This window comes from Martes martes, assembly GCF_963455335.1.
Source record: "Martes martes genome assembly, chromosome: X".
Classification (NCBI taxonomy): Eukaryota; Metazoa; Chordata; class Mammalia; order Carnivora; family Mustelidae; genus Martes; species Martes martes.
The window spans coordinates 14,339,840-14,357,391 of NC_137897.1; the positions used below are offsets into that span (position 1 = coordinate 14,339,840).

General features: G+C 42.9%; 1 protein-coding gene across 4 annotated transcripts in view; it reads right to left on the reverse strand.

Moving 5' to 3' along the window:
- Positions 1-12,841: 12,841 nt before the first annotated feature.
- Positions 12,842-17,552, reverse strand: part of SH3KBP1 (SH3 domain containing kinase binding protein 1) — a 338,393-nt gene continuing 333,682 nt past the window's right edge. For all 4 annotated transcript variants that reach the window (XM_080831325.1, XM_080831326.1, XM_080831328.1 and 1 more), the window contains 2 exons: positions 14,991-15,054; positions 12,842-13,956 (listed from right to left, as the gene is read on the reverse strand). In XM_080831325.1, coding sequence (XP_080687451.1) covers positions 13,915-13,956; positions 14,991-15,054 — 106 coding nt within the window. In that variant the 3' untranslated portion in view covers positions 12,842-13,914. The remainder of the gene's footprint in view (positions 13,957-14,990; positions 15,055-17,552) is intronic.

The window sequence follows — 17,552 nt, forward strand, 5'->3', positions numbered from 1 at the left end:
TGCAAAAAGCTTTTTAAAATGAAACATTTTTTAAAAGCTGCATTGGGCACCTGGTGGGTTAAAGCCTCTGCCTTGGGCTCAGGTCCTAATCCTAGGTTCCTGGGATCGAGCCCCGCATCAGGCTTTCTGCTCAGCAGGGAGCCTGCTTCTCCGTCTCTCTCTGCCTGCCTCTCTGCCTACTTGTGATCTCTGTCTGTCAAATAAGTAAATAAAATCTTTTTTTAAAAAGCTGCATTTATTTAAGTTTTTATTTTTATTTTTTAAAAAGATTTTATTTGTCTATTTGACAGAGAGACACACAGCGAGAGAGGGAACACAAGCTGGGGGAATGGGAGAGGGGGATGCAAGGCTTCCTGCGGAGCAGGAAACCGGATGCAGGTCTCGATCCCAGGACCCTGGGATCACGACCTGAGCGGAAGGCAGACGCTTAATGACTGAGCCATCCATGTACCCCTATTTTAGTTTTTTTTTAAAGATTTATTTATTATTTGAAAGAGAGAGAGAGAGCGCATGATGGGGGTAGGGCAGAGAGAGAGAGAGAATCTTAAGCAGACTCTCTGCTGAGCACAGAGTCCGAGGCAGGGCTCGACCTCGGGAGACTGAGATCATGACCTGAGCCAAAATCAAGAGTTAGATGCTTAATGGACTGAGCCACGCTGGTGACCCTTATTGATTGATTGACTGATTGATTTAACTGAGAGAGAGAGAGAGAGAAAGTGAGGGGGGAGGGGCAGAGGGAGACGAGAGAATCCTCAAGTAGACTCCCTGTTGAGCATGGAGCCCTGAGATTATGACCTAAGCCAAAATAACGGGTTGGAGGCTCAACTGACTGAGCCACCCAGGTGCCCCTAAAATTAAACATTTTTATTTTAAGATAATTGTAGCTTCATATACAATTGTAAGAAATCATACAGAGAGACCTAGTGTACACTTTAGTCAGTTTTCCCCGATGGAAACTTCCTGCTGAACTACAGTACACGATCACAGCCACGACAGTGACGCCGACTGTCAGCGAGAGGAACAGCTACATTCTATTGCCCTTTGACCCCCACACCCATCTCTCTCCTCACACCCCATACCTAACTACTGGCAACTAATCTGTTTTCCATTTCTAGAAGTTTGTCGCTTCAAGAATGTTCTATAAATGGAATCATATAGTGCGTAACCTTTTAGGATTATCTTTATTCATCCAGACTAATTCCCCTGGGATACATCCAAGAGGTTGCACACATCAGTAATCCATTCCATTGATTGCTGAGCACTATTCAATGGTATGGGCGTACCACAGTCTCTTTAACCATTTATCCTTTCAAAGACACCTGAGTTGCTTCCAGTTTGGGGATTATATGAATAAAAATCCTATGGACATGCATGTACGGTTTCTTATGTGAATCTAAGTTTTCATTTCTCTGGGATAAATGCCCAGGAGTGCAAATTCTGCATCAAATGGTAGTTGCATGTTTAATTATTTTAAGAAACCGCCAAGTTGTTTTCCAGAGTGGCTATACCATTTCACATCCCCATCGGGAATGTAGGAGTGATCTGGTTTCTTCACATCCTTACCAGTATTTGGGGTTGTTATTTTTTCATTTTAGCTGTTCCGATAGGTGTGTGGTAATATCTTTTTATGGTTCTAGTTTGCATTTCCCAATGAATAATGATGTTGAGCATCTTTTCAAGTGCTTATTTGCCACGTGTATATCTTATTTGGTGAATATCTGATCATATCTTATGCCCATTTTCTAATTTCAAACATTGGAATGTTTGATTTTTTACTGTTGAATTTTAAACGTTATCTCTATATTGTAGATACTAGTCCTTTGCCAGATAGGTGGTTTGCAAATATTTTCTTTCAGTCTGTAGCTTGTCTTTTCATCCTCTTAATGAGGTTTTTCATAGACAGAGCAAGTGTTTTTTATCTTGAAAATACCCAATTATCAATTTTTCTATTTATAAATTACGCTTTTAATTCCATGTTAAAAAAAAAACAAACCCAAAAACCTCTTTGCCAAGCCCTAGGGTCCAAAGATTTTCTTTTACGTTTTTTTTTTCCCTAAAAGTTTTGTAGCTTTAGGGGCGTCTGTGTGGCTCAGTTAGTTAAGCATCTGACTCTTGATCTCAGCTCAGGTCATGATCTCACATTTGTGAGTTCAAGCCCCACACAGAGCTCCATGCTGGGCATGGAGCCTACTTATAAATAATAATAATTATAGTAAAAGTTTTGTACCTTTGCATTTTACATTTAAAATTCATTTTTACTTAATTTTTGTATAAGGTGTGAGATTTAGGTAGAGGTCTTTTTTTTTTTTTTTTTGCCTCTTGGATGTTCAATTGCTCTGGTACCATTTTATGAAAAGACTATCTTTCCTTCATTAAATTGCCTTTACCCCTTGGTCAAAAATCAGTTGGGAATATTTGTTTGGGTCTATTTCTGGGTTCTCTATTCTGTTCCTCTGACCTGTGTATTTATCCCTCCACCAGTCCACACTGCCTGACTGCTGAAGCTATATACTAACCCTTAATAGTGGGGAGAGTGATTCTTCCCTTGTTTTTCTTTTCCAAGACTGTTGCAGCTGTATTAGAGCCTGTGTTTTCTCACATACGTTTTCAGAGTAAGCTTGTCCATGTCCACAAAAAAACCTTATTAGGATTTTGGTGGGAATTACATAAACATATAGATCAATTTGGAAGGAATCAACATATTTATTGTGTTGAATCTTCCAATGTATGAATGCACTCTTCTTTTCCATTTAGTTAGGTGAACTTCTTTGATTTCTTTCATTAGAATTTTCTCATTTTCAGCATCCAGACTGCGTCCATACTAAGTTTATGCCCAGGTATTTAGTGTTTTTTTTTAGAGTGGATATAAATGGGGTGGTTTGTAATTTCAGGTTCCACATGTTCATTATTAATTTGTGGAAATGCAATTGTTCCTGTGCACTGCATTTCTCTTTTTACGTGACCTTGCTGAGCTTACTTCTGAAGGTTTGTGAGTTTTTTCCTTGGGATTTTCCACGTAGACGATCATGTAATCTGTAAATAGGGATAATTTTTTTCTTCTTTCCAAGTTACATGCCTTTTGTTTCTTTTTCTTGCGTTGTTGCTATGGCTGGAACTTGCAATTTGATGTTGAATAACAGCACTGAGAGCAGACATCCCTGTCTTGTTCTAATCTTAGAAGGAAACTACTCAGTCTTTCACCCTGAGTATGATGTTAGCTGTGGGTTTTTTGGCAGATACTCTTCAGCAAGTTAAGGAGGTTTCCCTCTATTTCTAGTTCATTGAGCATCATTACTGTGCATGGGTATTGGGTGTTTTTTCAAATGCTCTTTCGACATGAATTGATATGATCATATGATTTTTTTCTTCTTCAGCCTATCAATATCATGACTTACACTGATATTCCAGTGTTGAACTTGCATACTTGAAATAAATTCTAGTTGGTTGTGGTATATAATTCTTTTTGTACATTTCTGGATTTTACTTCCTGATACTTTATTAAGAATATTTGCACCTAGGTTGATAAAATATACTGACCTGCAGTTTTCCTTTTCTAGGGCACTGTCTTTTCCTTGTTTTGATATCAGAGTCATACTAGCCTCATAAAATAATTTGGGAAGTGTCCTATCCTCTTCTCTTGTACGGAAAAGACTGTGTAAAATTGGTGTTACTTCTGGGATGCCTGGGTGGCTCAGTGGGTTAAGCCACTGCCTTCGGCCCAGGTCATGATCCCAGGGTCCTGGGATTGAGTCCCATATCGGGCTCCTTGCTCGGCAGGGAGCCTGCTTCTCTCTCCACCTCTGCCTGCCTCTCTGCCTGCTTGTATGCTCTCTCTCTTTCTCTCTGACAAATAAATAAATAAATAAATAAAATCTTTAAAAAAAAGATGAAAACTCTCTACTTAAAAAAAAAAATTGGTGTTACTTCTTTAAGTGTTTGGTAGAATTCTCCAGTGAAACCATTTGGATCTGGAGATTTCCTTTTTAGTGTCTTTTAATTACACATTTGATTTTTTTTGGTAAGGGTTATAAAACTTTTAAGCTTGTTTATTTCATTTTGGTTGAGTTTTGATAGTCTGTGAGTTTGGAGGAATTGGTCCAGTTCTTCTAAGATGTTGAATTTAGATCAGGAAGTTGTTCGTAGTATTCCCTTCTTCACCTTTTGATGGCTGCAGAGTCTGCAGTGGTATTCCATTTCATTCCCAACTTGGTGATTTGTCTCTTCTCTCTTTTTGTCAGTCCTGGTATTTATTCAAGTAAACATAAACATTCGAGTCTTCCAATGAGCCCATCAAAGACACTCTTCATTTCTGTTAGTGCGTTTTTAATTTCCAGCCATTTGGTTCTTTCCTCGAGCTTCCATCTCTGCTGATAACTCCTCTCTGATCTTGCATTTGTCTACTTTTTCCACTGTAGCCTTTAATATAGTAATCATGATTGTCTTAAGTTCCTTCTCTGATACTTCCAAGAGCTGTGCCATATCTAAGCGGTTCTGAGGATCGTTTTGTCTATTTAGATTGCTTTTTTATTGGCTTTTGGCATGCCTTGTAGCTTTTTGTTGAAAGCTAGACATTTTATACAAGGCAGCAGATACTGTGCTAAATAAGCCTTTCGTGTAGGAATTTGTGTGATCCCAGCCAGGAACTGGGCTGTGCTGAGGTTTGTTGTTCCTATGGACACCAGAAACTTTTAACTCCTCTAGCGATCTTTTTTGTTCCTCCTCTTGGTTTTGGGGCTTCCCTTTGTGCTGCTCTCCAGAGAAAGCCTGTCTCGTGCAGCTCTCCCTGCTGTAATCCACCGTTACTATTCCTAAAGTTCTGTCAGTGTGCTAGTGGAGCATGGGGGGGGTAGTCTAATTACATATTATATATAATACATATAGAGGGGTGCCTGGGTGGTTCAGTGGGTTAAAGCCTCTGCCTTTGGCTCAGGTCATGATCTCAGGGTCCTGGGATCGAGCCCCGCATCGGGCTTTCTGCTCAGCGGGGAAGCCTGTTTCCCTTCCTCTCTCTCTGCCTGCTTGTGATCTCTCTCTGTCAAATAAATAAATAAAATCTTAAGAAAATATAGAAAATATTACATATCTAAATATTATATATTTATAATTGCAGTTTTCATTTTCTAGGGTACTGTCTTTTCCTTGTTTTTATATCAGAGTAATACTAGCCTCATATTTATAAATATCATATATTTAGATATTATAGCTTATACATTATAAGCCTTAATTTCAGGGGTATAGTATTCACAAGTGCCCCTGACCCTCTTCCAGAGATAGAGCTCTCCTTGGCCAGTCTCTTCCCCCAGATGCAATGGGTATCCAACAGTGTTCTCAGTCAACAGACTTGAGGCCCTTCTGCCTTAGGACTAAATATTTATTTTTTAGGTGAGTTGGGGGCTGAGGCTGGGTTTGGGTGAAATTCCCTTCCCCCAGCTGCAATGGTATTTCACCAGTGCCCTCAGACCATGTCCTTCCCACTGCAGAATAAGCTTTTTGTCCCTTAAGTGAGAAAGGTCTGTGTGGATTTCTCAGTGGCTCCATGAAAGAGCCACTTGGGGTCCTGGAGGAAAAGCCTGTCAAAGTGTGGGAACCTCTCCCGCTAGGAGCTTCATACTCTCAAGCTATCCCACACTCAGCTTCCAGCAATTTGTTCAGTTTTCTACCTTGATCATCCTATCCACTTCTATGGCATCTGGTAGTTTCTGTCCCTGGTAAGCAAATGTCCAGGCTCCATGTCTCATAGAAACTCTCTCCAGATTTTGAAACAGCCATTTGCTCTGCAAACTCAGTTCTCTTTTACTTTCCGGTCTGTCCAGACTTTTTCTTATTGTAAGCATGGGAAGGACATCTTGTAGCTCTCTCATTTCTGAGCTGAAACCAGAAGCCCTATTCAATAATATTTGGCCTATAAGAATGTCAATTTCATGCAGTTCAACCTAATAGATTATTGCATAGTTTCTGGATAGTGCACCTTGTTGTGATGCGGCCACAATTGAATAGAGATCTCTGGAGAAGATTACTATGTATTATTCTATACACAACTCATGGCGAATGAGATAATCCGCCCTGCCATGACAGTGGTTCTCAAGTCTGAGTGTGCATCAGAATCCCCAGAAGGACTTGTTAAATCACAAATTGCTGGGTCCCTTTCCAGAGTTTGATTCATTAGGTCTGGGGCAGGGACCCCGAATTTCCATTTCTACCAGGTTCCTGGTTGGTGTTGCTACTACTGCCCTTCCAGGGATCGCACTCTAAGAACTCCATGGCACATCTTGGAGGCCCAGGACTCGTGTGCATTTCCTCCTTATTCATCACTTTCAGAGCAGATGGCCAGCCCTAAGGGGCAGCAATGAGGTTCTCACGTGACCTCAGACAAGTGCCAAAAGCAAACTGTCAGAAATATGCTTACCTCTGAATTCATTCTTTCTCCAGAGTGAACCTAATTTTTTAAAAAAGATTTTGTTTATCTGATAGAGAAAGAGAGAGAGCACAAGCAGAGGAGAGGAACAGAGAGGGGCAAGCAGGTCCCCGCTGAGCAGGGAGCCCAGCACGGAACTTGATTTCAGGACCCTGGGATCATGACCTGAGATGAAGGCAGACACTTAACAGACTGAGCCACCCAGGCACCCCGGTGTGAATTTAATTACAAAAGAATGCTTTATGTCTTAAAACAGGGGTAGCCATGGTTTTCTAGTAGTGGATGACAGTCTTAGAGATTAACAGTGTGCAGATCATGTGAATTTGTTTTAATATCCATGGTAATGTCAGCATTCTTCAGGCTCTGGGCGTTGGCTGAGACTCACATACAAGTAAAGTGCCTCTGAAGACTTTCTTTGTAACCGTTTTATGTCATGAATTCTCCCTAATGCTATATTTTTGCACAGAGTTTTCTTTTTAAGATTTTATTTATGTATTTGAAGAGAGAGAGCATGCACAAGCAGGGGGAGCAGCAGAGGGAGAGGGAGAAGCAGGCTCCCCACCTAGCACAGAGCCCGATGCGAGTCTCGACCCCAGGACCCTGGGATCATGACTCAAGGTGAAGGCAGACGCTTAAGCAACTGAGCCACCCAGGCCCCCTGCACATAGAGTTTTTGTAAAGGCAAAACTGTCCTGCTCAAATGTATAGAATAAATTCCACTTGGCATCAGTCACAATGATCAATTCACGTATTCAGTCAACAAATGCATATCAAATGCTTACTATGCACCTGGGTCCGTTTTAGGTACTGGGGATACAGCAGTGAGGGAAATGAAGTTATTACCTTTATGGTGGTTTCATTCTAGGGAGGGAGACAGAAAACAGATGGATGTGTGTGCATGTGTGTGTGCGTGTGTGTATGTTAAGTAGGGTATCGATATATGGGGTCTGAGCGAGGATCGAGGTTAAAGTTGCTCTTCGGTTTAGGGGGTTAGGGACAGCCTCTCTGATGAGGTGACCTGTGAGCAGTGACTATCCAGAAGGAAGAGACCCAAGCCTGACACCCACAGAGGTTTAGGCAAATAGAACTTTGGGGACATCTGGGGGGTTAGTCACTTTTGCATACTAATGTTAATTCAACAGTGTTTATAATCAAGCAAGAGTTATTCCTTACATTTCTAACATTTTTTATAATTATCTTCTTTAATTATCAAATAATAACAATATTAAAAGAAAACCATTTTGTAGCTCACAGTTTCACCACCTTAATGAAACAAATACTTTCATTATGTTGTTTTCCTTTCTGGGGACTTATCCATAAGGATGAATATTTTTTCCAGTTTTATTGGGATATAATTGGCATATATCACTGTATAAGTTTAAAGCATACAGCATGATAACTTGATTTATATATATTGTAAAATGATTACCATAATGGGTTCAGCTAATATCCATCTTCTCACATAGACAGAATAAAAAGAAAGAAGAATAAAAGGAAAAAAAACTTTCCCTGGGATGCGAACTCTTAGGATTTACTCTCTTAAAAACCTTCCTATATATCGTACAGCAGTGATAGCTATATACCCCCAGTACTTATTTATCTTATAATTGGAAGCTTGTACCTTTAGACTACCTTCCTCCAAATCCCTCTCCCCACCTCTGGCAACCACAGATGTGATCTCTTTTTCTATGAGTTTGGTTTGGCTTTGGGTTTTTGGATTCCAAATATAAGTGAGGTCATACAGTATCTGCCTTTCTCCATCTGACTTCCTTCACCTGGCATAATGCCTTTGAGGTACATCCATGGTATTACAAATGGTAGGACCTCATTTTTAATGGCTGAATAATATTCCATTGCATATACAACTTTTTTATTCATTCATCCATCAATGGGCACTTAGGCTGTTTCCATGACTTGGCTCTCATCAATAATCCTGTTATGAACATGGGGGTACAGATACCTTTTTGAGTTGGTATTTTTGTTACTTTTGGATATATTCCCAGAAGTGAAATTGCTGGATTATTTGGTAGTTCTGTTTTTAATCTTTGAGGATCTTCCATACTGTTTTCCATAGTGACTGCACCGACTAACAGTTCTACCAACACTGTGCATGGGTTGCCTTTTCTGCACATTCTCACCAGCATTTATCTCCTATCTTTTAGACGACGGTCATTCTAACAGGTGGGAGGTGGTACCTCATTGGGGTTCTGATTTGTAGTTCCCTAGTAACTACTGATGTTGAGCATCTTTTCATGTACCTGTTGGCCTTTTGCATATTGTCTTTGGACAAATGTCTATTCAGATCTTTTTCCTGTTTTTAAGTTGGGGTATTTGGTTTTTTGTTATTGAGTTGCATGAATGCTTTATGTTTTTAATATTAACCCCTTATCAGATGTGTAGTTTGCAAATATTGTTTTCCTATTCCATAGGCTGTCATTTCACTCTGTTGATGGTTTGTTTTGCTGTGCAGAAACTTTTTAGTTTGACATAGTCCCACTTGTTTATTTTTGATTTTGTTGCTTGTGCAAAAATTATTCTTGCTAAAACCTTAAGCAATTCATACTCATACTCTACTTCTAGGAATTATCTTCAGGAAAAATCAGAAATGTGGACATAGATTTATGCCCAAAGAGGTTCATCACAGCTTTACAACATTAAAAAAAAATGGATTTAGGAGCACCTGGATGGTGCACTTGGTTTAGCCTCCAACTCTTGGTTTCAGCTCAAGTCATGCTCTCAGGGTCATAGGATCGAGCCCTATATCAGGTTCCACGCTCAGCGTGGCATCTGATTGAGAGTCTCTCCCTCTCTCTCTGTCCCCCCTGCTTGTGCTCTCTCTTTCTCTAAAATAAATACATAAATCTATTAAAAATTTTAAAAATTGGATTTAACCAAAAGTACCCTTCTTCCTCTGTCCTCCCCACTCTCAAGGCTCCAGTTCCAAGGTCCCTGGACTTCTCTCTGTGGTCATGTCCTCATACTGTGGAAGACTTGCCTGCTCATCTGCCTGCTTCCCCCAATTTGAGCTCCAGGAGGACAGGGGCTACGTTGCATCCAGCACCTATCCTGGTGTCCAGCACATCGTAAGGACTTGACACATGTTCAACTTGCCCCAGCCAAGTTCTTGGTTCGCTCAGATTGAGATTCAGACTGAGAAAGAATGATGAGGCTTGAAGAGAATCTTAAAACATCTGTTTTACTTTTGGGGAATAACCACGGAAATGTTATTGATTTTTTCCTGGTTTTTCTGTTTGGCTTCAGGATGGCCTTATCGGCTTGCTGAAAGTTGGTCTGTAAACTGCTCTAAACTTTTTTTTAGTTAATAGAAACTATAATGGAGTTTTGCATTTCCAGGGCACTTTCCCATCAAGAAGTTCAAAGCCTGACAACAAATCTTAATTTCCTGGAGACCTAGTAACATTCTACAGGGGTGACAGGGAAGGGAAGCATTCACGACTTAGGCTTAAATGACAGTGCTGTATCTGCCTCATTTAATTAAACTTGTTGCCATTTAAAGAAAACTTCCCCGGGGAACCTGGGTTCCCAGGAATTCAATTCTCTTGTTTTTTCATTTTTTTTTTTCTATTTTTTTCCTCAGAAAATTCTAGCTACAGCCTGCCAGGTGACCTTGTCCTATTGTTCGGTTGAAGTATTTTATCACCAAGGGACACCTGGGTGGCTCAGTTGGTTAAGCATCAGCCTCTCCCTCTGCGCCTCCACCCCTGCTCGAGCTCATGTCTCTTTCAAATAAATAAAATCTTTTTTAAAAAATAAGTATTTTCTCACCTATTGCTCTAACAAGAAAAAAGGAACAGCCCGTTTTACCGTGAACTCTGAATTCACAAACATAATCACCACGCAATGTCATTTATAGGAAAGGCTGTCCCCCCCAAAGCCACTCCAATTTGGGAATGATTAAAAACAACATGAAATAAACCACCTCCCTGGGATCTGCATCTACTTCACGGGTTCTCGTTGGCTTCAGGGGCTGCCTTCTGCCCCATGTGTTGGGAATCAAGCCTCAGTGACCCGAGGGACAGAACTAGGAATGACAGCAACTGCTCATCACCTTAAGAGACATGACCCCCTCTCCATCCTTACACTACTGACAAACATTTCTTTCCAGCCAGGAAAGAGATTCTCTGTCTTGGTCACTGTGTTCCCTCATTAGACTGAATTTTGGGAATGGCATCCCCTTCCCCAGGCCTGGGTCGTAGGCACCGAGCCTTTGCTCTGTTGGATGCCGTCATCAGCCGTGTTGAACACCTAGCACCCACGCACGCGTGGCTTTGTTGCACTTCTCATTTGTATTAAACCAAAAAGAAAAGCTTTTCACCAAGCCCTCTTGGGGCCTCAACATCTTGACATTAATTTGTGTGAAAATAGCTAGAGAACGAAAACCTAATCTAATACAGAAAAGAGACCCTGGTGACCTCAGGTTAAGATACAAAGGCCTTTGTGGGGCCTGGGGATTATTCTTAATACAGACTGTGGCAACTGTGAGCAATAAATTACACACCCTGTGGTTTTTCCATCAAGGAGCTGGTTATGAAAGGAAATAAAACTCTGCCATTAGTAGCCAAAGGCACACGTGTGATGATAGATACAGGCTGTCCTTATAGGAGAAAACAAATCATGTACTTGAGTATGCTGTCTAGAGGGCTGTGGATGAATAAAAGTGGCTTTACACAATTATTCGAATAATGATAATTTAATGATTTTTACACTAAAAAACAACATAGGCCTAACTAGAATTTTCTGCCAAAATATGAATGTTAACTCAAACAATGTAAAAATGGAATTCACAGCCATGGATTTTAATGGGTTGTTTCTGTTCACTTGGCAAAGATAAGTGGGGTGAGGGGTACTATATTCCATATCTTCCAAAGACATTTCTGTAAGAGTAATCAAGTTGTGTAAAATGGGAGAAAAATGGTTTGAATTCCAAGAAATCATTCCTCTTGGACCATGACAACTTTGAACAAAAATATTTTCACAAAATTTCATTTTAATCATCTTCTTTACAAAGCACAATACTTAAGACTTTTCTAAATACAATTTTAGAAAATGAAGCAAAAAAATAATCTCCATAGATGCTGGTCGAGTCCATGCTGAATGCAAAAGAATTTTTTCAAAAGTGATCCTTCCAAGCTTTTCAATATTCTCGACGGGTCCATTTTGTAAAGAGTAAAGATGGTGGCTGTTCGGGCAGTGTCTCGTCAGGTCCATAATGTAGAATCCTCTTGCTGGTTAGCCCAAGGGGTGGGAATGAAACTAGATATGCCAACTCCTCCTTCTAGAATCTCTTCTCCCTCTCTTTATACAAAGAAAGCCTGTGGCTTCTATGAGGGGAAGATGACAGCCCTCGACATTCTAGGTTGCCAGTGCCCCACCAGGGCGCTCAACCTCTCAATTGAATTATTAACAATCCTACTTCGTATACACATCGTATAAAACTATATCATTAGGGATTTTCACGATGAGTAAATGAGAAATCCAAATGCCAAAGAATTCAATCCTCATTCTTATACTAGGCGGTGGGAAATCTCTCAAGGCTTTAAGTTTAACGTAGAAATGCTTAGAAGAGTGAAGGGGTTCAGGAATGTTTTATGCTGCCCTTGGAAATTTGGTGCTCCCAGCCCCAAGCACACTGCAAGCAAGGCTGCTGCAAAGGCAACACGTCCAGACATGGGAATGCAGGATGGGAGGTTTTTTTCTTTACATACTCCCTTCCCCTTAATCGTGCCCACCGTCCTGGAAGACCAGGGGGACCGGACTCGATGAGTACAGTACTCGAGAGGAAGTAGCCTCCAGCAGCAAGGATGAGCACGTAGGCAAGAGGAAGGTGGGGAAGGGAGAGATGAAGAAGGAGACATTTATCTGTAATACTTGGGATAATCGATACCATGTGTTGATTTCTCTTTTGCATTACTTCTTCTGTGTTATTAATTCTCATTCTTTGTGGTTGTGCAAATCCATTAATATTTAGTACTTTCACTCTAAAACTCAGGAAATAGACAAAGCAGCTTTTGAGAAATACATTAAACATCATTGGGGCCCTGATGGGACCACCCCCACCCCCAATCCCCCAACAATCTTGCAATACAGTATGCCCCCTTGTTTTCAGCTAAGGATGAGGAAACAGTTACATAGGCTAAGCCTGAGCTGTTCATTTGCTACAGAGATAGAGCGGACAGGCAAACACCAGTTTCCTTGGGACGGAAAAAGCAATTCCATTAATGCAGGAAAAAGCCAATGGCTACACTTCAACAAGAGCTTCCCCCCCCCCCACCACCACCATTCTCTTGGACCTGAGGAAGGGGTTACAAGAGAACAAGGCAAATGACATTATGTGAGTACAGTTTAAACAAGAGCACACACGGATAACCCAGTGCAGGAAATAACACAACTTCCCCCCCTTGTTTTCATTGCATTTTACGTTTATTTATTTTTGCTTTCATAATGCATATTCTGTTCACGCAAGAGGTGCAAAAGACAGGAAGCAGGGGTTTAACTTGGCTGATGAAAAATCAAGCAGGGGTGACATTTCTAGTTCCATGAACAACCTACAACTAGGAGAACTTAAACGTCACAGCGGGTACCACAGAGCGCGCCCAACTTCACAGCTGTCTCCTCTTGGGACCTTTGGCTAGGTGAGAGAAGCTTTGAAGACAGTGGCCTCTAGTGGACTTTGAGAAGTGGCTTAAAAAAAAGTTTTTTTTTTTTTCTTGTATTTTTGTGTTTTTTTGGTTTTTGGCTTTTTTTTTGTTTTTTTGTTTTTGTTTTTTTGTTTTGTTTGTTTTTTTTGAATCATGGTAGCTGCATCACAAAAGCTCCAATCAAGAGGGTGGTAAAAAGAAGGCACAGATCATTGCAAATACCAGGTTTTCTCTTTCTCTTTTTTGTAAATATACCATCATATATAAGCTAAAATTTATCTCAGGGTGGCGGGCTTGGCTGGCAGGGGAAGGGACGGGTCGGACCTACAATTGCATATGTAATAGAATCCTAGAGGGCACACAAAGCGAGGCAGCTTCCTGCCTGAAGCAAAAGGATGGGACACTCGCTCTGGACTATGTGTGATACAGACACTGGGAGAATCTGTGACAAAACACGATTAAAAAAAAATCATAAAATTATAAAGCTTGTAAACGAATAATCTGAAATTACATTTTATTAATGGAAAATATCATCAAAATAGTACCACTATGGACTAAACTGCCTGAGTTTTCATTTCGCATGAGATCTCATAGTAAAAAAGCCTTTAGCACAATTTGCTCTAAGTCACAGCCAGTGCCATGCCCAGGATTATTCCATGGGGAGGAGTCTCCTCTTAGATGGGATTTGTGTTGTGCTATCAAGACTTCTGTGCTAACCTTTCAAACAGGGACACATGGAGGCAAACCTTTAATCTTTTGGCACAAGGTTATTTTGGCTGGGGCGGAAAATTTGAGTCTTGGACTCAGGATGAATAATGTGACATTTCATTTATCAAGTATTCATTTTGATTGAAGAGTTTTCTTTATGTCATTAACTTCCATCTATAAAGGAAAAACAAGAGCCGGACAAAAGCATAATGAATTCGCTGGATTGAGAGAAGCTGAAAGATAATCAACCTGGTCGAATGGAAGAAAAGAATCAACTTCACACTTCTCGAGGTGGAATGGGTGAAGTGACATCTGAATGACGAGAGGATAATGAGGCCAAAAGTGACAGAAACCTAAAGAACGGGCACGCAGACGCGAGGCGCTAGGAAGTGGTGGGTGTGTGCCTTCTCAGGCTCCCAGTAACCAAAATTTGTCAGAAGCAGCAAGAATTCCAGGGTCCAGGCCAGAGGGCAGAGCGGGCTGTCCCGATGTGCTGGGCCACCTAGCGGTGTTGGAAGGCAGCTCTGGTGGGGCCCAAGGGGGTGTCTATTGGCACCCCCCAAGTGACGAGAAGCGGTTACCTATCCTTTCTCTAAGCAGCATGGGTCCCAAGCAGCACCAGGGACACCAGCTGGACAAAAGCTCGAAGTCTGCCTTCGGCCTTCTGCAACCCCCGCATAGTCTCTGCGGGTAGGCAACTCTCTGCACATTCTCATTTGGCAACGGCTGAGTTGGCTCAGGGGATGGCGGGGGATGGGGCTCTGATGCCCTGGCAGGACCGACGTGGCTCTTGGTGAGAAGTACAGAAAAGCGAGTGCCGAGCGTGGACAGCTGTGGTCCTTGGAGTTCCAATGACAGAAGCCAGCTGGCAACATCCCCCCCCCCCAACCGCACCACGCCCTCTGGCAGTTACTGTAATGTGACCTTTGGAAATTGGAGGGAACTTTCCACAGAGGAGACGTTTCAGATAAATTCCAAATGAGAAACCCCACCGGGGGCACATGGATTCATGCCTCCCTTCCCCCAAGACTTCCTGGATCGCAGGCGAGGATGCGAAGTGAGCCTACACAGTTCTAAGAAAATGGCCACAGGAAGTGCATCGGAATCTACAGAGAAGGGACAGTCGTCTACTTTCAAAATGAAGTCCTGAGGCAGCCGCCACCCCTGACTGGCCCTCTGTCGAGGCAGCCAGACCCCAAGGTACCCACCTGCAACCGAAGACGGATTTTCTTCTCTTCATCCAGCTCTGACAGTAACTGCTTAATCTCTCGTCTGAAAAGCAAATGGCCATGAAATTAAACACAAGCCCGGACTTCGGCAGTAAGAGCGAAGAAGTCTCTCACCACCACCAAACCCATCTGAGCATTTTACAGCAAACACATGGACACAACATTGTGTTCTTTATTTGCATGGTTACTGCTTGGCATTTACTGCAGACAGAAAGGCTCGCTATTATTTCTGGGCTCCCCAAATATGTGGCCATCAAACAGGAGGTCTGGAATGATCTTTGAAATCCATTCGTCTAAGCTTCTCCTAAAGGGAGAAGATGGGGAAGGTGAGGCCAGAGAGGTGGCCCCACTTGTCCAACAGCTAGACTCCAGTTCTGTTACCCTCCCTCTCGCTGGCCCTTTGTTATAGAATCACTGGTCTTTAGATGTATTTACATAATACATTTTCACTGCAGCTCAGGTATGTCTTACTTTCACAGAGTTTTAAATTAATAAAAGGTTACTGGTAAGTTTTCACGGAATCTCACAAAATCGTACAAAGAGTAACACCTGAAATCTCGGAGTTAAAATAGCTCAACTAACCACATGGTAATGACGTCACAGAGAAAGCAGACATGAGTTAGGGTACACAGTCTAATGCCCTTTACAACATTAAATAATGAACCGGAACGAAGTTAATCATCTTGCAGACTCAGCACTCTACTTAGGACACCGCAACTGTCGCCACTCCGGCCAGAGAACGGTATCGCATTTTAGGGTAGCAGATGCTCCATTTTACGTGCACATTTTTACAAACTGGGTTGGAAAATCAAAAAAAACAAGGACTGCAGAGAGAGTATACTAACTAAGGTATAAGTCATATTGCATTTGCTCCCTTCAGATGAGCCCCATGACGGTCCCTGTATGTGGCTCAGCGTCCGGGCCCTGCTGCCGATGATGCACCGGGTTCTAGGACGCTAATTGGTTGTTACTCGTTACCGTCTTTACTCAAGCCCACGCCATGCACCTCTATGTCAGCGGGCACTACTTAGAGCTCAGGAGAGAGGTAGCTGAGATCCGAAGCAGATGGCGTGATTCCAGGAAGACTATGGCAGGTCGGAGGAGTTAGCTGGGGAAGCCAATGCAAAGAATGTCACGAAGTCTTGAACTGGTGAAAGGGGGCCTGAGCCCGAGAGGAGGAAGGAAGACGGGGGGATTGCTGGAGAAGAGCCAAGGCAGGAGCAGGGAGGTGAGGAGCAGCACATGTGGGGAGGAGGGGGGTCAGTAGGGACTTGCGCTGAAGGCTGAGAGGGAAGGGACACTTAGAGCTAGGGAGCTAGGGCTGGAGGTTTTAGGGACCCAGTGGCCCTGGGCAGGACGACTGTGAGAGGCAGGCATGCGGCAGGGGATTCTCTGACATGTCGATTCAAGAAGACATGGGCTGGGGAGGGACGGTCATGGGCAAATATGCCCGGGCTTCCCAGTGGGGAGGAGCGTGGGGCAGAATGGCCCCAAAGCAATGGTGGGTCTTCATTCTGAGGCAGACACAGGCCATTTCTGATGTGGCCGGTCCCTCTCAGAGGACCGAAAGGGCTAAAGCCCTGGATCTGGGCTGGTCTGACCCCAACGATGGTCCTCTTCAGAAGGCTGAGAACCAGTGCTCTGGGATGTCCTGGGGCCATGGGGTCACTGTCTAGGCAGGAGACACACGCCACCTGGACACGGCTGGGGCCTGTGTTTCCCCAAACCTGTAACATGCAGATTCAGAGAAGAGCTGGGGACTTTCAGGAGTGAGAGGCGGCCTGGCTGACTGTGAGAGAGCCTTTCTAGCTCCATCTGGCTGATTCTGCATAGTTATTCAATGGGCACCTTCCAGGTGGGGGGTAAGGGCAGGGGGCCCTAATTTCATTCGGCCCCTCCCAGCTGGAGTGGAGCAGAACCCAAACAGAGCCACAGTGCTCCAAGTGAGTTCCTTATAACCCTTGTCCTAGGGTGCTCTAGAGAAAAAGGAATGTTCCAGAAAAATAGCATACATTATCCTCTCCACCTTTCTGGTGTGCAGCGAAGGCTCAGAGCTGTCCTTTTGGAGAAGAAATCAATTATGTTTAACCCAATACTCCCCAAAGTATCTGGCCACAAGACACATCAGGGCCTCTAGCTCCATGCAGGGCAGCAGGTGTCCATCGCCTGCCACTGCCCGGGGACCTCCCCCTCCAGGAGGCCAGGAGCCGGGGATGCTCTGTGTGCCTGAGCCCCTACCCGGCCCGTTCTGTTCGCTGCACGGCTCTGCTCTTGGCAACCCTAGATCGTTTTTCAAAATTCTGTTCAGGAAACGCCTGCATAGATGCCTCCCCATCTAACTCCTCTAAGAAAGAGTTAACCTAAAGAAAGAACCCTAAACTCTGAGCCTCAGTTTACTCAGATAAGAACTGCCCGACTTCTAACTCTTTTACTGTTTTTGTCACCACATGTGGTATCCTGCCTGGGTAACAGTTATGTGTGCTATTTATTTTTGCCTTCAGGTTTTTCTCGTCGTCAGAGTGCTCCCCGAGGACCAGCGAT